Source organism: Hippocampus bargibanti, linkage group LG05 (genome assembly GCF_051943395.1).
Source record: "Hippocampus bargibanti isolate YZ-2025 linkage group LG05, ASM5194339v1, whole genome shotgun sequence".
Lineage (NCBI taxonomy): Eukaryota > Metazoa > Chordata > Actinopteri > Syngnathiformes > Syngnathidae > Hippocampus > Hippocampus bargibanti.
This window is the reverse complement of record NC_142738.1, coordinates 1,458,295-1,478,415: the sequence shown is the minus strand read 5'-3', so window position 1 is coordinate 1,478,415 and position 20,121 is coordinate 1,458,295. Positions and strand designations below refer to the sequence as shown.

Below are 20,121 nucleotides of genomic sequence, written 5' to 3'. Positions count from 1 at the left end.
GCAAATAGATAGAACTCCACTCAAGCGGCGCAGTAATTCTACGCCTGGCACCGCAACACGCTAGCAACGTGTAGGACAATTTTGGCCAGCCAGCCGGCATCTCACGCTCGCACAACAATCGACCGCGTGATGGCACCAGAGTTTGCCAGTCATTTGGCCTCCAAGTGTCTATTAAACCTTTTCAATTGATTTTGACATACGACCATTTAGTCAGAATGGAACTCAGTCGTAAGTCGGATGTTACCTGTATATATAAAATTTGAGTTGGTGAAATTTGGCAAAAAAAGGCTGACTGTTATTCCACCGAATCATTTCCCGGCGCTGCCGCCGTTTCTGCAATTGCCATCTAAGGAACAAAATAGCGGCTCAAAATATTTTTTTAACGACTTCCTGTTGAAAGTCAACCCTCCTTACCTGTGAGGTGGGTGTTCGAAACCGATCCAAAATGGACGCTCCTCATCAATAACGGACTCCTGTGAGAGAACCATTTCATCATGAAAAGTCAAATTGCAAGGCAAAACGTCCTGGCGTGATGTCACCAACAAGGGGGCGGGACCTTCTGAAACTGGCCACTTCCGGTTTTAATTTGAAGTAGTTTTGGGACACTTTACGTCATTTTTATTGTTGTTTTTGCATTTGACTCAAAATATCAGCCTGCGTGTTTTGGCTATTTTAGATGCTATCATACGTTTTTCTGATATCAGTTAGGAAACAAAAAAATAGTGTCGGTTGTCCTTTAAAGGTCAACCGACGTCTCCGGACAAGTTGTGTCCATAATTTGTAAAATGGCTTCAAATGACTTCTACTGAGCGTATTTTAATAAGATTCCACCGCATACAGCTATATTTTACGTTTTAAGACTCGCTCTGAATATTCCGGAAGTCTTGTTTTTGAGTTGGTGACGAGTCCGTATGTGACGTCACTAAAGGAACGCCCCTGACCGAAAAAAGACACATTGTAGCAGTCCTTCCATCACGTCAATGTATTTTGCTGTACATGTTTGGTCTGATAACCGTGTTGCACCCAAAAGCCGCCAGCAGAGGGCGTCCAAGCTCCATATAAGGAATTTATCAGCCTGTGGAAGCGGAGGTGGCCACTGGAGGTCGCCATTTTGTGCCTCTTTTTTTTGGGGGTGAGAGATTTTCTCCCAATGTTGCCTCAAAATGGCACATATAATTCTTTAATCGATTGCAAACATGTATGCTTTCCTCTTCAGAACTATTTGAATCATATTCATAACTGGAAAGCATCTTCTCCAAATCTGAAGCCAGTATTTTGATTCTCCAGCTAGGCAAAACGTCTTGGGGTGACGCCACGAACAAAGGGGCGGGACCTTCTGAAACTGGCCACTTCCGGGTTCATTTTTTTTTGCGGATTTTGGACACTTTACGTCATTTTTATTGGTGTTTTGCATTTGACTAAAAAAATCAGCCTGCCTTGTTTAGGCTATTTTAGATGCTATAAAACGTTTTTGTGATGTCAGTTCGGAAACAAGAAATAGTGTCGGTTGTCCTTTAAAGCGACTCTATGATTACGCCCGCGTGTCCGTCGGTCTAAAGTTACCCGGTGATCTTTTGCGATCGCCGTCGCTGGTATTCGGCTTCGTCCACCGTCCAAACGGCGCCTTTGGGGTTCTCCACGCGCACGAAGCATCTGTGAAGGCTCAAGTTGTGGCGTACGGCGTTCTGACAACAATATGACAAATAATTTTGGAGGGAAAAATGAAATTAGAAAGTCAGCTGGGTTAAATGTGATACAGTATAGTATTCTTTTCTGGAAATTTTCAGTTTTATTGATTGTATTAAAAGGCAGAAGATATCAAAGTGTACACATACGGGTTCAAATGTATTTTATTTTTTTGTAATAGAAAAATAAAAAAAACAATCATTTTGAATATTTTTCTCTCATTAACTCATTTACTGCTATTCATGAATTTATCCGGGAATTAAAAATATGAGCGCCATTTCTGAATTGTTTTGGGTTTTGTTTTTTTCATGCTTGGCTGCCGATAAAGCGCTGGCCAGACGTCTGGCAGTGTTTTTTCACTTCTACAAGGGGGCAGCATTTCCCTTTTTTCCATGTGAGCGCTTTGTTCCACCTTCAGCTGCATAAACCAATATTTATTGTATTTTGTACATCTGACCCCATTTCAAGCTCAGATAACTCCAGACCACTATAATTTAGGAATTAACTTTTTTTTTTCAGATTAAAGAAGAGAGTCGGAGGTCTCTTACATTGTATTATTATTATTGTTGCCGCTGCTCACCCGCGGAAAAAAATATTACAGTCCCAGGATACGTTTTTCTTTGGGTGAGCAGCGGCAGCCTTACGCGCCAGTGTTCACTCAACCCAGAAAAACTCAAATAGATAGAAAATCAGCTAGCTAGATAGATAATAGATAGCAAATTGATAACTAGCTAGCTAGATAGCTAATACATAGCAACACGAGCCAGGGTTCACTCAACCCGGAATACCTCAAATGGGTAGAAAGTTAGCTAGCTAGCTAATAGATGACTAATAGCTAGGTAGATAGCTAATAGATAGCAACACGAACCAACATTCACTCAACCTGGACTAGAACTCAAATAGAGATAGAAAGTTAGCTAGCTAACTAATAGATAATTAATGGATAGATAGATAGATAGATAGATAGATAGATATCTCGCCAGTTAGATAGCTAGGATAGCTATCTGGCCAGTTAAATAGCTAGCTATCCAGCTAATGGATAGCTATCTGGCCAGTTAAATAGCTAGCTAGCCAGCTAATTGATAGCTATCTCGCCAGTTAGATAGATAGCTAGCCAGCTAATGGATAGCTATCTGGCCAGTTAAATAGCTAGCTAGCCAGCTAATGGATAGCTATCTCGCCAGTTAGATAGCTAGCTAGCCAGCTAATGGATAGCTATCTCGCCAGTTAGATAGCTAGCTAGCCAGCTAATGGATAGCTATCTCGCCAGTGAGATAGCTAGCTAGCCAGCTAATAGATAGCAAATATCATCTTGATAGCAAAAATGTCATCTTGTGCAAGCAGTAATTACGTGTTTTTTTTTTTTACCTTCCAGGTGGCGGCGTTGCGGCGGAAAAAAGCAAAAGTCCTCGTGAACCAAGTGTAGATCTCATTGAGCGTTAGCTGCCCGTTTGGCGATTCGACGATAGCCTGTCGAAGGAAAATGTCACAGATGAGTAACTGTTTCTTTTTTTTCTCGGAAGATTTATCGTTTGAGAAGACCAGATTGCACCTGTCGTATTAAGGTTGCGTAGGTGAAAGGCGGTCGTATGTCGGCGTTCTTGTAGAGCTCATGTTCTTGTTCTACCGCAAGAGAGGAACCAGTTGAAAACAGTCGTAGAACTCTATATTCTGTGGGTCCTGGAATTTGAATGAAAATGACAAAAACCCTGGCACTGGAATGGACACATTTTTGCATGTCGTCTGGCAGTCAATGAGTTCACATTGCATTGTCATAAAATCAACTAAATTTTGGATATCGGAAATTTCCGTAGCCAATGACATGTAGAATAAGCCAACCAATGAAAATGCCCGTACATATTTTTATCTGCTCATTTTTGTGGAAAATTCAATTTAGTGGGAATCTTTTAGAGTCGGCGCAGAGCACCGCAGGTGCGTATGTGGAACTGTCGCGGCTTGGAATTGAAGCGGATTTATGTGGGGCAGGAGTTGTGAGACAATCTCTTTTGGTCAATGGATGCTACAGCTTCGTGTTTGCATTCAACATTTAGTTTGTAGTAGACGTGCACATTCCACCATGACGTCCCTGATCCATTGCTGAAAAGGATGCTTTGATCCTCTCCTCTTTAATCCGGATGTGCTTCATGTCACAGAGAGGGAACAGCAAGTGCTGAAGAATGAATGACTCTCGGTGTCTTTGTGTTGTCATATTTGTTTTTTGACTTCAAGATGGCGCCACGAGAGTGGCTGCCTTTCCAGCAGCTCCTGTATTTTGTTTTTCTACTTTCATAACTTTGTTGCTGTGTTACTTCCGGGTAGCGTGAACGTTGGCGCGAATGGCTGCCGCTGCTCACCCGCACAAAAAAATCCAGTGACTGTAAAGTGTCCTTGAGAGTTTTGAAAGGCGCTTACATATTAAATATATTATTTTTATTTTTATTTTTTTTATCTTGTTCTTATTCATTTTTATTTTTATTTTATTTATTTTTATTTTCGTTTTCATTTTCATTTTCATTTTTAGTTTTATTTTCAGTTGTATTTGATTTATTTTCATTTTCATTTTCATTTTCATTTTTATTTTCATTTTTATTTTTTATTTTTTATTTTTTATTTTTTACTTTTTACTTTTTACATTTTTAATTTTTAATTTTTTACTTTTTAATTTTTTACTTTTTACTTTTTAATTTGTAATTTGTAATTTTTTATTTGTATTTGTACTTTTACTTTTTTTTTTTTTTTTTACTTTTATTTTTATCTTGTTCTTATTCATTTTTATTTTTATTTTTATTTTTTTTATTTTTATTTTTATTTTTAGTTTTATTTTTAGTTGTATTTGATTCATTTTCATTTTCTATTTTTTATTTTTATTTTTATTTTTATTTTTATTTTTATTTTTATTTTTATTTTTATGCGCTGACATGCAAAAAGTGGAAATGCTGCCCCTTTGTGGAAACGAAAGGTGCTTTATCAGCACCCAAGCACGAAGAAATAAAACTGTCGCTCAACGTGATCTTTTGAATTCCCCAATACCTTTGCGAATGAGTTGCAAATGTGTCGATGTGAAAAGCCATCAGAGAATGTCTGACCATTGGAGAAGGCCAAGCGATGATGGCGACGTCTCTCGGCCTCGAGTGTCCCCCCCGGTGGGCTGCGGACGGCGGCCGCCGATCGGCGACGATTCGCCCGCGGCGCTTCGCCGGCCACTGACCTTGCCTGCAAGTCAACAAAAGTCCACGCAGCCATTGGATTGGATTGGCCTGTTTTCATGTCATTCTCACACAAATGTCCGACGCGCGACAGGAAGTCCGTTTGTCGCACGGCCAAACTGTTTGCGGTGGTTTGTTCTTCTTCTTCTTCTTCTTCTTGTTGTTCTTCTTCTTCTTGTTCTTGTTCTTCTTCTTCTTGTTATTGTTGTTCTTGTTCTTGTTCTTCTTCTTCTTCTTGTTCTTGTTGTTCTTGTTGTTCTTGTTGTTCTTCTTCTTGTTCTTCTTCTTGTTGTTGTTGTTCTTGTTTTTCTTGTTCTTGTTCTTCTTGTTGGTCTTGTTCTTGCTGTTCTTGTTGTTCTTGTTCTTGTTCTTCTTGTTCTTCTTCTTCTTGTTCTTGTTCTTCTTGTTCTTGTTCTTCTTGTTGTTCTTGTTCTTGCTTGTTCTTGTTGTTCTTGTTCTTGTTCTTCTTGTTCTTCTTCTTCTTGTTCTTGTTCTTCTTGTTCTTCTTCTTCTTGTTCTTGTTCTTCTTGTTGTTCTTCTTCTTGTTCTTGTTCTTCTTCTTGTTCTTCTTCTTCTTGTTCTTGTTCTTCTTGTTCTTGTTCTTCTTGTTGTTCTTGTTCTTGCTGTTCTTGTTGTTCTTGTTCTTGTTCTTCTTGTTCTTCTTCTTCTTGTTCTTGTTCTTCTTGTTTTTCTTCTTCTTCTTCTTGTTTCTTCTTCTTCTTCTTCTTCTTCTTCTTCTTCTTCTTCTTCTTCTTCTTCTTATTATTATTATTATTATTATTATTATTAGTAGTAGTAGTATCATCTAGATGGCTATCTAGCTGGCTAGCTATCTATTTGGTACCTATTAGCTGTCTGGCTAGCTAGCTAGCTATCTATCTATCTATTAGCTATCTAATGGCTATCTAATAGCTATCTATTAGCTGTTTGGCTGGCTGGCTATCTAGCTGGCTATCTATTAGCTTAATAGCTCTCTAGCTAGCTATCTATTGGCTCTCTATTAGCTCGCTTTCTATCTACTACTTTGTACAAGTCTTTACTTCTATCATGTCCATCATAACAGTAAAAAAAAATGTATGATTTGACAACAACAACAAAAATAATAATAATAATAATAATGTTGCACAACTTTTGTCCCCACAGACGCAAGACGTTACCTCTCCCTGCGGACAAAGCGAGTTGGAGGACACGCCACGTGGCGTCCATGTTGCCATATTGGATTCGGCGACGGGCGTCGACTGAAGGTGAGCCGTCATCGCCCGTAGGCGCTCTTGTTCCTTGCGTAGCTAAAGGAATTTCAAAAAAAAAAAAAAAATGGTGGTGCATTTGAAAGCACAATCTGAACGTGTACCTAATATAGGCTCACCTGAAACTCCAGCTGTTGAACCAGTTGCATCTGGACTCGACACTGCGCTGCACTTTTGGCGTCCAGGTTGGACTCGCAGCGCAGGTGCCTGAAACGCGCACACGATAATGATAAAGAAAGCATCTTTTTCCGAATCTGAAGCCATTGTTTGGATTCTGGAGCAAGGCAGTTTGTGAGCAATAGTGATGTCACGAAAAAGGAGGCGGGACTTCCTGAATCTGCCCACTTCCGACCTCATTTTGTGGCAGTTTTGGGACACTTTACGTCATTTTGATTGGTGTTTTGCATTTGACTAAAAATATCAGCCTACGTGTTTTGGATATTTGAGATGCTATAAAACGTTTTTCTGATGTCAGTTAGGAAACAAAAAAAATGGTGTCGGTTGTCCTTTAAGGACTACATAAACATTCAATGCAGTGTTAGAAACCTTAGTCGCTCTTCTTTCAGAATAAAAAAAGTGTTTTTTTTCCTAAGTGATATGAGTCTTGACTTATCTGAGCTTGAAATGGGGGCAGATATCCATCCATATTGCTTGATATAGTGCTTTAGCTGAAGCTGTAACAAAGCGCTAACATAAAGAAAAAAGGAAATGCTGGCCCCTTGTGGAAAAGAAAAAAAAACATTGCCAGAGGCCATGGCTAGCGCTTTACCGACACCCAAGCATGAAAAAAACAAAATCCAAACAAATGCGGAAATAGCGCTGTGTGTCATAATTTCATTTCCCGAATAAATTTGTGAACGGCAGTGAATGAGTTAAAAAAAATACATGAAATAAAATAGCTCAAATAAGAACATGACCGAAGCGCTTACGTTTGACTCTCACGATCCGTCGTCTTCTTCGCAGCGTCTTCACGATGGCGCTTGACGGTGTGTTCTTCTTCTTCTTCTTCTTCTTCTTCTTCTTCTTCTTCTTCTTCTTCTTCTTCTACTGCCGCTGCTGCTGAAGTTGCTGCTCTTTTTGTCATCTCCTTCCAAAGCTCCTTTGATTCCACTGAGCTGACAACGGCTAATCGATAAATGTTAGCGTCATTTAGCTTTTCCTCATGAATTAAATACAGAATGTTGGGATGGGTACATATATATATATATATATATATATATATATATATATATATATATATATATATATATATATATATATATATATATATATATATATATATATATATATATATATATATATATATATATGTGTGTGTGTGTGTGTGTGTATATATATATATATATGTGTGTGTATATATATATATGTGTGTGTGTATATATATATATATATATATGTGTGTGTATATATATATATATATATATATATGTGTGTGTGTATGTATATATATATATATATATATATATATATATATATATATATATATATATATATATATATATATATATATATATATATATGTGTGTGTATGTAGAGAGAGAGAGAGATACACAAAAATAATAGATATCATTTTTTTCATCATTGTTTTTTGTCATAATTTTTGATAAAAAATCCAGTGAAATGTATTTATTTGTATTAATTAATTAAATTTGATATTTCCATTAATTTTTTAGTCAATTCATATGTATATATAAATAGAGTTGTTAAAAATCAAGTGAAATTGACTTATTTGTATTGATTAATTAAATTATATATTTGTATTTTTTATTATATATAGTATATATATGTATCTGTGTGTATATATATGTATGTATATATATGTATGTGTATATATATGTATATATGTATACAGTAAAGTCTCGTTATATCGATATCGGATATATCGATAGTCCCGGTTATATCGATATTTTTTCGGACTCCCTTGAATATCGATATAACGAGACTTTACTGTATATGTATGTATATATGTATGTATGTATATACAGTAAAGTCTCGTTATATCGATATTCAAGGGAGTCCGAAAAATATCGATATAACGGGACTATCGATATATCCGATATCGATATAACGAGACTTTACTGTATATAAATGTATGTGTATATATGTATATATATATGTATACATATATATGTGTATATATACATATATATATATATATATATATATATATATATATATATATATATATATATATATATATATATATATATATGCAAATAAATAATGTAATTAATGAATACAAATAAATATATTTCACTGAATTTGTTCAACATTTTTTTGTCAAAATCCCAATTTTTCCAAATCCATTGAAAACAAAAGTGCCACCATCCACTATCTGCACTATATTGCCAGTAAAAAACAAAAACAAAAAAAGAAGAAACTGAATGTGTCAGTGGCGATTCACAGCAGCTTTTTTTACCTGCGGGTGGACGTGCTGACTGCTGTCGATGAAGCTGCTGGTGGATGTGCAGGAGCTGCTGGAGCACCAGCTGCTGTGGAAGGAACTGCGAAACACAGCGAAGATGCCATGTCAGAAAATAAACAAAACGTTAGCCTATCTGCCGAAATGGATGGCAGTCTTTTTTTACGTCTTTGCTTTGTTGGAGCGTCTGCCGCTGTCGCAAACGCACGTTGATCTGCTGCTGTTTCTTGTCAAACTCTTTGAGATGATGCTGGAAGAAGAAAATCACACCGCCTGAGATGACATCAAAAGTCGCCTCGTCAACCTTTCACGCCTCAAACAAGATGGAGTTATTCGTCAGAGACAAATTGTCTTAAGTTATGAATAATTACAATAAAATTGGCAGATGGATGCATGTCATTTGCAACTTGTGCATGTTTAAGTTTTACTTTAAAGGACAACCGACGTCTCCGGACAACCAAGTTGCGTCCATCATTTGTAAAATGGCCTCAAATGACTTCTACTGAGCGTATTTTACAACGCATGTATGCATTTATTTCTTTGTGTATTTACTTATTTGTGTGTTTTTATTTAATTATGTATTTATGTATTTGTATGTTTACTTATTTGTGTGTTTAGTTATTTATGTATGTCTATGCATTTATGTATCTATTTTTTTCTGTGTGTTTACTTGTGTTTATTTTTTGTGTTTAGTTATTTATTTGTGTAAATATGTATGCATTTATTTATCTATTTATTTATTTGTGTGTTTACTTATTTGTGTGTTTAGTCATTTATGTGTGTGTCTATGCATTTATGTATGTATTTCTTTCTGTGTGTGTTTACTTATTTGTGTTTTTATTTTTTGTTTGTGTGTTTAGTTATTTATTTGTGTATTTATGCATTTATTTATTTGTGTGTTTACTTATTTGTGTGTTTAGTCATTTATGTGTGTGTCTATGTATGCATTTATGTATCTATATTTTTCTTTCTGTGTTTACTTATTTGTGTTTATTTTTTGTGTTTAGTTATTTATTTGTGTATTTATGTATGCATTTATTTATTTATTTATTTATTTGTGTGTTTACTTATTTGTGTGTTTAGTCATTTATGTGTGTGTCTATGCATTTATGTATGTATTTCTTTCTGTGTGTGTTTACTTATTTGTGTTTTTATTTTTTGTTTGTGTGTTTAGTTATTTATTTGTGTATTTATGCATTTATTTATTTGTGTGTTTACTTATTTGTGTGTTTAGTCATTTATGTGTGTGTCTATGTATGCATTTATGTATCTATATTTTTCTTTCTGTGTTTACTTATTTGTGTTTATTTTTTGTGTTTAGTTATTTATTTGTGTATTTATGTATGCATTTATTTATTCATTTATGTGTTTACTTATTTGTGTTTTTATTTTTTGTTTGTGTGTTCAGTTATTTATTTGTGTATTTATGTATGAATTTATTTATCTATTTATTTGTGTGTTTACTTATTTGTGTTTTTATTTTTTGTTTGTGTGTTTAGTTATTTATTTGTGTATTTGTGTATGCATTTATTTATCTATTTATTTATGTGTTTACTTATTTGTGTGTTTTTTTTTGTTTGTGTGTTCAGTTATGTATTTGTGTATTTACGTATGCATTTAGTTATCTATTTATTTGTGTGTTTACTTATTTGTGTTTTTATTTTTTGTTTGTGTGTTTAGTTATTTATTTGTGTATTTATGTATGCGTGTATTTATTTGTGTGTTTATTTATTTATGTATTTATGTATTTATTAATATGTGTATTTATGTATTTATTTATTAGGCCTGCTGGCGTACCTGTTGGAGGATGATGGCCTTCTGCTTGTGCTGCATCAGAGCGCGCAGGTGGCTAATGGACAGAGGCCCCGTCACCTGACCAGGAGTCATCATGGCCAGGAAGATGTGGGCAAGGAAAGCCGCCAGCCCGATCACAACAGGTGATAACTAGTATCATCCAAAAAAAAATCATATGACAATTATATCGCATAAAAATGTCTGTAGCAATTTTGATACTACAGGTTTAAAACAAGATTTCCCCCTAAATGGTCATTTCACTTGCAATCTACATCATGCTACCTAAAATACAAACAGACACTATTTTGATGTCTTTATTCATGGAATTAATCGCTGAAATTACACCTTCAAACACATTTTGAATATTTCCACAATAATTCAGCATTTTCTGGACCGTTTTGCTGGAGTCAGAAAGTGGCTTTCGAGGTGATATTTGATGTCTGTCAAGCTGCAGAAAAAAAAGTTGCCAAAAGCGCCTATAATAATAATAATAATAATAATAATAATAATAATAATAATGATGAAAGATAAAAGATAAACGTTTTAACAATTATCAATTAACAAATAATAAAATTAAAAAGTTAAAACATTAAAACGGTTAAATGTTTAACTGTGAATGTAAATTTTTTTATTTTTTAATTTTTTATTTTTTTTATTTTTAATTTTTTAATTTTTTAATTTTTTTGATTTTTTTTGAATTTTTTGAATAAAAATAAAAATACATCTGGGTAAGCTCTCAGTCGTACTGGAATGGTCCATCGATGAAAAGGTTTCTTCAAAAGGTTTCGCTTCTTATCCAAGAAGCTTCGTCAGCAAACTAAAGTCTTACTGGTAGTTTCGGCCCTATATATATCCGTAATATACATATATATCCTATATATAGGGCCGAAACTACCAGTAAGACTTTAGTTTGCTGACGAAGCTCCTTGGATAAGAAGTGAAACGTCCGACACCTTCAAAGAAGTACAGATGAAGATTGAAGAAACCTTTTCATCAATAATAATAATAATAATAATAATCAGCATCATCATAATAAAAATTTAAATAATAATAATAATAATAAATTTTATTTCAAGCGCCTTTCAAAGCTCTCAAGGACACTTTACAGCACAGGTGTCAAAGTCAAGGCCCGCGGGCCAAATCCGGCCCGCCACATCATTTTTTTCGGCCCGCGAAAGCAAATCAAACTTGTTAAATTCCATGATGATTGCTAAAATCTGAGCCAAAATGTCATATTTTTGGATGTCTACCACAATAAAAGTCATTATTCTTGACTTCAGATTTGAAAACGAGTTATTCATTAATTTGCTGTGTGCTCTCTGTAATATTTGAAGGGATTTAAACATTCTAATGGCTTCCCCAAATTCATAACGGCCCTCGAGAGGAAACCAGAACTACAATGTGGCCCGCGGCAAAAAATGACTTTGACACCCCTGCTTTACAGTCACATACAAGCATAGATACAATAATAAATAAAATACAATTATAAATAGAAACAAGAGTTAAAGCTACACAAAAAATGCCATTTTAAATAGGTGGCCTATTGTATCAAATGTGATACAAAAAATATTTCATAAATAACATGACAGAACAATTTTTTTTTTTGGGGGGGGGGTTTGGATTTTGACATGAGAGTGAATTAATATCTCAGATCCCCCCCCCAAAATCAGAATTTTCTGACTATTCTTTGATAGGTCAGATCTTAAAAGGGGTTCCATTTTTTGCGCATTATCGTACATAGCGAACGTACTTACCGTTCTGGAGTTTGCAGTGAAGCGAAGCTCCGTGCTCGGCGTTGACGGCGCTGCCGAGTGAGGATGACGAGGAGCATGTGATGAAGATGAAGCTACCTGAGTGGGAGGGGCCACAATTTCGACAAGCGGGGGGGGGGGGGGGCTATGGGAAATGAGCTAATGAGCAGGCGCTTTCGATCTATTTAGGACTTGGCTGTTACATCTCTTGTAAATAAATCTCGCAGGAGACGTAATTGGGTATAAATACACAACAAACAAACACGTGTCATTTCTTTATATTTGTATTTTGTGACGGGACCCGTTTAATCTGGTGCGTGTCCTCATTTACAGCATCCGTCAGACTCGTTATCAAAGGCCCGTTTAGTCGTTTGAACAACTAAACGGGAAGTCAATTGGAATGGGGAGGAGTTTCGGGTGTAGCCACAAAGAGACATAAGTCTTCTTGTGCCGGTCACAAGTCCGGATAAATACAGAGGGTTGTGTCAGGAAGGGCCTCCGACGTAAAAGTTTGGCCAAAACAAACATGCGGATCAAACGTCTACAGATGGAAGACACTGATTTGCTGTGGCGACCCCTTGAAGGGAAAAGCGGAAAGGAAAAGAAGAAAGAAGATTGACTGTGAAAGCCATTTTCAAGACGGACTTTTTAAGAATAGATGGACATCATTAAGAAAGGTTGGACAGCTCCGAAGCTAGCAAAAACAATTTCATGAGGTTATTTTGTCTTCACTTTTAAAACAATAAGTGTGCCTTCTAGCTAGCTAGCTCGCTATGTAGCTAACTATTTATTAGCTATATGGCTATCTAGCTAGTTAGCTAACTGTTAGCTATCTGTTAGCTAGCTAGCTAGCTTTCTATCTATTTGAGTTCCTTCTGGGTTGAGTGAATGCTAGCGCAAGTGACTGCCACTGCTCACCTGCATAGAAAAAACGATCCAGCGACTGTAAAGTGACCTTGAGAGTTTTGAAAGGCGCTTATAAATGAAATGTATTATTATTGTTATTATTATCATGAATCCACACGTTCGTTCATAGTAAAAGCAATCAAGACCTCGTTTTCATCGGGATTTCCAAGACTCTACTTGACGTTTGGATGAAAAGGACTAAAAGCGAGCTAGCTATTTGCTGTCTATTTACTATTTATTTTCTGGCTAGCTAGCTATATAGCTGGCTTGCTAGCTATCTGGCTGGCTGGCAAAGTGAATGTTGGAACGGATTATTGGCATTTCCATTCATTTCAATGAGGAACGCTGATTTGAGATACAAATGTTTTTAAGTTTGCACGCGGCCGCCACCGTAATTCAGTTCCTCTTTCATCCATTATGAAACGGAAAGTGAGATTATATCACATTTTTACTCTTTGAGCTAACCATAGAGCCGCATACCCCGCTCCCCTCTATGAGATCATAAGGTCCTTTTGAATCTTCATAGGTGAAAGAAATTTCTTCATTAGCACTTTGCGCCGGTACGCTGCGGACCTGCTGCGAGTGAAGGACGCAACACAGGTAGTAAAAATAAATACTGAATATAATCAATCTCGATTAAAACCGATAAGAAGGTAATCGTGAGATGATCACGAGGTCGCGAGAGCCCCTCGACCAAGCGCTCCGACTCAGCGTCGGCGGGATGGTTTTTCCCGGCCGGGCCTTGGCTTTTAACTAGCGCACATACTTGAACTCCCTTCCCGCCTATTTTTAGTGTTTGCCCCCTAGCGCCAATGTCACGCGTAACTCGACGCCATCTGTTAAGTCAGAGCTTGTTGAATGTCACTTGACAGAAACACAGTAAGGGTGGTGGGGGCGGCGTCTCGATCACCTTCGTGTCCACTCTCCCCAGGCCAGCGGTCCCATGGACTCCGAGGGACAAACCAGACTGTCCCGGGCCTGTCGCCTCCTTTTGCCGGGCGTGGACGTGGATGAGGACGACGGGGAGGTGGTGATCAGCATCAGGCCCAAATCCTCTCCTCTACCTCGGCGACGGAGTTCGCTCTCCGAGGAGGACTCTGAGCCCGAGTTGCCGCCTTGCGCCTCCCGCAGGGTGTCCTTTGCGGACGCCAAAGGTCTAAGTTTGGTGCAAGTGAAGGAGTTTGATTTGTGGGATGTTTCCAATCCACCGGGAACGGAGTGCCTGGATGACCAGGGACTGTCTACGGAGGACTACTGCCTGTCTCCGCTGACTTTCCAATCGCCGTTGTCTCCGGAGGATCTGCTGGTTAGGGTCCAGGAGCAGAAAATAGAGTTGGAGTCCGTGGAGTTGATCCCGGGAACCAGCACGCTCAAGGGGTTGATCTGCGTCCTCAACATGTCCTTCCACAAAGCCGTCTACGTGCGGACCACGTTGGACTGCTGGGCCAGCCACTTTGATCTCCTGACCGAGTACCTCCCCGAATCTGGCGATGCTCACACGGACCGCTTCTCCTTTAAGCTCACCTTAGTACCCCCTTTCCGAGAACAGGGGTCCCGAGTTGACTTTTGTCTGCGTTACGAGACGCCCGTGGGAACCTTCTGGGCTAACAACAACCACAGGAACTACGTCCTCATCTGCCACCAAAGGACAAAGGAGCCCATGGAGAGACCCCAGACTCAGACGGGACAGAAGAAAAGCTGCCTGAAAACTCTGAGGTACGACGAGGCACTCTCACGGTTGCTCCACAAAAGTGCGTCTATGCATTGCCAACATACACTAAGAGGAAACAAATTGGTCTGCTTTACCACGATACGTCACTAGCGTAGATAGAATCAGGCGGAAGTAGTTGAGACTTTGCATCGACCATCTGATGAACGAGCAATTTTATTGTTCTGCAAGAATCCAAACTAGGGCGCGGAAAATCCTACTGGACCCTCCGCACCCTGCCCACCACCTTTTCCAGCTACTCCCCTCAGGCAGGCGCTACCGAGCCATGCGCACCAAATCCAGCAAACATTTAAACAGCCTCTTCCCCCAAGCCATTTACAGTACAGTAGCCCAAATGGAACTGTATAGTGCCTCTTTACTTGGCAATAAAGATGATTCTGATTCTGCCTTTCACTATACATTGTTAGCATAGATCACAGGTGTCCAAGTCAAGGCCCGGGGGCCAAATCTGGCCCGCCATCTCATGTCATTTGGCCCGCGAAAGCAAATCAAAATTCCATGATGCTTTCTAAAGTCCGAACCAAAACTTTAAATTGTCCTATCAGACAATCACACCACACACTCGAGGTTTTTTTTCTCCGCGCATTGGTTGGGGATCGCCAATGCGTACCTGCCCGGAGCGTAGCCTGACTCAGCTACCACCAAAATGGCTTCCCAAGACCTGATACTGCTACTTTTGCAAGCAACAATTTTGACGCTTGAATCCCAAGTTGCGTCTAAACTCGATTTGTGTTTCACTTCTAGACCTGAGAGTCCAAACTTTGTGGATGATACTTCAGAAACACTATGCCAAGAAAACCTGTCACCAGGTACATCTTTTATATTTTCTTTCATCTCTAAATTTGTTGCATTTATGTGGGAAAATGTAAAGTATACACCAAACCTTTTTTTTTTTTAATTCTCGACAGACAGCGCACCATATGGAGAAAAAAATGCCAGTGAGCAAGTAGCCCAAGCGCCGCATCAGTCGCAAGAAGAGAGGAACCATTTACAGGTACATTGATGTCTACCACTTAGCAATTAGCACGAAAAACTAGCTAGTTAGCAGGTTTTGCACCACATGTACCTTCATATTTTTACCTTCCCGTTGTTTGACTTAAGTGGGCACGAATTTTGCTGTGTTCGACTCATAACATGGAGGATGGCTACGTTAGCTTGCACGCGTGTTAGATACATTTGGGGGTTTGAAGAAATGCGATTTTCAATTCCCGAATAAATTTGGGAATGGCGGTGAATGAGTTAAGCATCAAAAAAAGAATACATGTTGATTCCTAATTCTTTCTCGCGTTGATTTACAGGCTGAGAATGAGTGGAGCGCCAACCGAAGAAATCAGCGAAAGGCGGCCCGGATGGCTCGCCTGAGGGACTGCTTTGCCGAAAGAGACGGCGTGCTCAAAAATACAATTCGTCCTGAAGACAAAGTCAAAGTTGAAATCTCAGTGTCGGATCGGGAAAATGTCCCTGAAGAGAAACCGATATTCGAAGACCCTTGCGGTATTGTGGAAACAACTTTGAGGGAAATGCCAAATCCACAAGATGAGACACAAGCGCGTCATGAACCGGAGCTATGCCAGGGTGCCAGTTTGACTTTCTTATTCAGAGGCAAGGCAAGCAGAGACGTGTCAAACCAGGAGCCTCCACCCACTGAACATTGCCATCCTTTTATCTCAGAGGTAGAAGAGACTAATGAAAGCTGCCCGAATCAAAGCAACGGCTTCACTTTGGAAACCACGGCGACTCCATACCACCAGACGCTCGGCATTGAGGAAAATGATCCGACATCTCTGCAACAAACCGAGTGTAAAGACCACCCAACCAGTCGCAAACTTCAAGAAAATATTATGGGGAAGAAAAATCACCTGGCTGATCTGAAGTCGTCAGAGTCCGCGATGAAATCCGTAGATAATGAACCGGAGCATGGGATGGAGAACTCGATTCAAGGTTGCTTGGATGCTGATCAGAATGTTCCTCTTCCGGAAAACGGCAGGTGGAACGGTGCCGACGATGCTTTGGAATGGAAACTCTCGTCTCAAACAACCTTCGACGTGACCACGATTCACAAAGACGTGAGTTTACTATCTGGGGCAGGGGTGTCGCGCAAAATTCAGGTATGCGCATGTCGGCCAATGGTGGGAACTGTCTGGGTCAAACTGAAAAAAAAACCTTGGGTCGTTTTTGTCCCCTTTTTCAGAATCCGTTTCGCGACATCATGGATAGCCACGGCAATTTGGGGAGCGCCCAAAGGTCCGAGACAAAAGAGTCTGTATTGCAAAATACGCCGAGCCGGGAACCAATTTTGAAAGACGTGATTGAGAACGCAACGATACAGTGCCCAGACGACACCGCCAGGAATGATACTAAAACCAACATAAACCTGATGGAGATGAAAACCGAGGTGACTCCGCCATCGGGAGGTTCAAAAATCATTCAGGTACTGACACGTCTGTCGATGTCTGAATCTTTTGGCCGTTGGTGCCCAAGGTCTGGTCCCGGAGACTCCTTATCCAGCCTCTTTTTTTAACAGTCCCGCTCTTCCAACACACCTGAATCAAATGATCATCCGCAAGCTCTACGGAAGCCCAATGGTGATCCTAACCCAGTGGTTCTTAATCTTGTTGGAAGAACCGAACCCCACCAGTTTCGTATGCTCGTTCACCAAACCCTTCTCAATGACTGTGCCCACTAACTGCAGACTAGACTGTGGGGTGGACCTCTGCGACGGAGGATCCACCGAACCCCTGAGGCCGACTCACCGAACCCCTAGGGTTCGATCAAACGTAGTTTAAGAGCCACTGAGTCTCACTCTTCAAATCCATATGTCTTGGAAGAGCCGGACATCCAAAACCGGACTGGATAGGAGCTCTCGAGCGCTGAATTTTGCACGGCCGCTTTTAGTGTAGCCCAAAAGTGACATCCCGCTTTTTTCACCTTTTTCAGAGTCCATCGGAGCCTGCTCGCGGAGTTTTAGTGTCTGCAGACTGCTCGGATACGGGAGAGACTATGACCAAGTCAGACGACACACAGAATTATAAACTTCTTCATGAAAATATGGTCCAGAACTCAATGGAAGAGTGCGTCGACGCCAATTTGAATGTTCCCGAAGACACTTGCCATCCACATGATTGCGCTTTCGCGACCACATTTTCGGATCAAACAAACATCGACAAGAATCACTCGGATCCCGTTCATGATGGTGTAGATGGGGAAGTCTTCTTGGATCATGTTCATGGCTCTTATCTACAATCCTCTGCGGTAGGATCAACGAGCATTTCACCTTCAAGATCTTTAAACCACACCAAGATTTTCGGCAACGCAGTCACTGACGAATCAGAGACGCAAGACTCCACGACCGTGAGAACATCTCCGAATTTTCTTGGAGCTCATGGGGCACTGTGTTTTAACGGGAGCCACAGTTTCCAAGAAGATAAAGAACTGACGTGGAACGATGACTCACAAGGTGTCCCATGCTTAGAAGATCCGGCTAACATTTCACAAACAATCAATCGCGATATTTTTGGCGTGGCAGAGATGGTAAAGGTGTTCCAGGAGGAGAGTGAGGAGAGTGAGGAGATCAGGCACTGTCCACCAATGGTGAAACCAGATGACGTGGAAGAAGCACTTGAGATCGCAACTCCGGGGCTCGCAGACCCTGAAGATGTCGAGAATGAACACTCGAAGATGATTTTAGATGTGGGTGAAGATGTTGGAGAAACTGAAGAACCGGTTGCGGGAATGCAGAAAGGTAAACAAGAGGTTGAGATGTGGAGGCAGGAGATCAGAGATGAAGATGGGGAATATGAAGTGTTACTACATAAAGCACCAGCCGTCGATCCAAGAAATGAAGAGCAGGAAATCCCGGCTGGTGATGAAGAAAGCCAAGATGATGATGTCACCAGGTCGGAATCTGATCAAAACCAGATGACGGACTCTTCCATGAGTCGTCCGGCAGTCGTCAAACATCCCACTGAAGAAATTTCAGATGACAAACTCGCGGCTCCCGTCTTTACCGAGCAACCCGAGGGCGACAGCGCCTCGGCCGAGTCCGACTCCGATGACGAGGTGGAGCTCTATATGCACTGCCTACGTGCAGTCCAAACCAAAGACCAGGGTCCCGAGGCAAGTTTTGGCCTGAGCAAGAGACCTTCTCTGAGCACAAGCAAACCGCTTTCCTCACCCTTGCCGCCCATCAGCGAATCCGCGGATGAGGAACGTCTCGGCCGTCTGCGGGTCGCCCGCGAAGACGCCCAAGCGGAAAACGCAGCTCGGTCGCAGCAACAGAGTGAACCCGAAAGCACCGTCGCGGACGTCGCAACGCCAGAGACCACTTCCTGTCGCTCCGTCTCCAAAATTTTGTTCTACGTCACCTTGTTAGCCGTGTTTGTAGTCACCGCTTATTATTCCGACTTTCTTGCATGTTTTGCCCTCTACCTGATTTCTGTGCTTTGGCTCTTGTGTCAAGGAGGACAGAAACGGCCCATTAAAGACAACTCGATTGGATAAATTCCATAGAAGGCGCAAAAAGAACTAAGATCAAAACCAGCATTGACCAGTTTTGTTGTGGGGGGGGGGGGGGGGGGGAGTTAACCTTGGGGGCGTCAACCCCTGAGTGGCTGACCAGATCGTCTTGCTGATGTCACCAGCTTGTAGGGTTCGGGTGGTTGGATCTCGACTGCATTTGTTGTGATTTTGTTGCTAGTTTTGCAAGACTAGCATGCTGCTACACGTGACTCAAGCAGGACCAGCACAAAAAAAACATGCTAAATGCTAAATTCCAATACCACATTTACATGTTTTTTGCTACATTGGATTTTATTTTTAATGCCACTAATTGACAAATTGGAAGTCTTTCACTCATGTCCAAGCAGAAATCCGATTGGAATGATTTTCTCAAGCAAGAGACTTGATGTGTCATTTCAGGCAATTCGCTTTGAATTGTAACGACCATATATTTTCTAAATTAGTAACATTTGCGTATCTCAATCACTGTCAAATTTAATTTAAAAAATTGCCTTATTATAAGGAACATTTTGTACAAATATACCCCTAAAAGATACTTCCCGCTCCATTATGAGGAAATAACAGTTTGAGATGACAGTCTCAGTAAGCGCACTAAACATTTAAAGAGTATAAATGATCAAATGTCAATGAAAACTCAATATGTGCTGCGTAAAGGACTCGTGTATTTTCAGATGTGTGGTGACAGTGTTTGGAAGGTCACTGAAATTGACTTTTTATGAGATTTTCATTAAATTGAAATTCACATCAACATCTTGTGAGGTGGAGTCAATGCAAATTCGTCTGTGGTTGATGTGTAGATAGAATATTGTTTGTGTGTGTGTGTGTGGGGGGGGGGGTGTAAACAATTGCTTCAGAAATTAAT

At 39.8% G+C, this 20,121-nt stretch overlaps 2 protein-coding genes across 3 annotated transcripts; one reads left to right on the top strand and one right to left on the bottom strand.

Annotated features, from left to right (window-relative positions):
- On the bottom strand, positions 1-12,834 carry LOC148897408 (forkhead box protein P1-like). Its single transcript, XM_088995931.1, has 12 exons — positions 12,110-12,834; positions 10,359-10,505; positions 8,728-8,811; positions 8,559-8,643; positions 7,069-7,264; positions 6,259-6,346; positions 5,933-6,178; positions 4,773-5,061; positions 3,239-3,309; positions 3,055-3,156; positions 1,564-1,685; positions 1-473 (listed from the first exon to the last, which is right to left on the bottom strand). The coding sequence occupies exons 2-12, from the start codon at positions 10,449-10,451 to the stop codon at positions 401-403; spliced, it is 1,449 nt and encodes a 482-aa protein (XP_088852057.1). The 5' UTR covers positions 10,452-10,505; positions 12,110-12,834; the 3' UTR covers positions 1-400.
- ppp1r3ab (protein phosphatase 1, regulatory subunit 3Ab) lies at positions 6,021-20,005 on the top strand. Of its 2 annotated transcripts, none has more exons than XM_088996305.1 (8): positions 6,021-6,136; positions 10,345-10,498; positions 13,944-14,728; positions 15,486-15,550; positions 15,650-15,735; positions 16,040-16,807; positions 16,933-17,172; positions 17,679-20,005. In XM_088996305.1, exons 3-8 carry the CDS (start codon positions 13,956-13,958, stop codon positions 19,239-19,241), a joined length of 3,495 nt encoding a protein of 1,164 aa, XP_088852431.1. In that variant the 5' UTR covers positions 6,021-6,136; positions 10,345-10,498; positions 13,944-13,955; the 3' UTR covers positions 19,242-20,005. The 2 variants fall into 2 exon arrangements, with proteins under 2 accessions (XP_088852431.1, XP_088852430.1); XM_088996304.1 differs by having other exon boundaries at positions 16,040-16,849.
- The last annotated feature ends 116 nt before the right edge of the window (positions 20,006-20,121 follow it).

Excerpts from the sequence above, each read along its gene's own strand:
- LOC148897408 (XM_088995931.1), bottom strand. The coding sequence starts at position 10,451 with ATGATGACTCCTGGTCAGGTGACGGGGCCTCTGTCCATTAGCCACCTG. Across the intron at positions 8,644-8,727 it reads CGCTCCAACAAAGCAAAGAC|TTCCTTCCACAGCAGCTGGT; the intron begins GTAAAAAAAGAC and ends TGTGTTTCGCAG. Across the intron at positions 3,310-4,772 it reads TCGCTTGGCCTTCTCCAATG|AACAAGAACATGAGCTCTAC; the intron begins GTCAGACATTCT and ends CTCTTGCGGTAG.
- ppp1r3ab (XM_088996304.1), top strand. The coding sequence starts at position 13,956 with ATGGACTCCGAGGGACAAACCAGACTGTCCCGGGCCTGTCGCCTCCTT. Across the intron at positions 15,551-15,649 it reads CCAAGAAAACCTGTCACCAG|ACAGCGCACCATATGGAGAA; the intron begins GTACATCTTTTA and ends AATTCTCGACAG. Across the intron at positions 15,736-16,039 it reads AAGAGAGGAACCATTTACAG|GCTGAGAATGAGTGGAGCGC; the intron begins GTACATTGATGT and ends GTTGATTTACAG.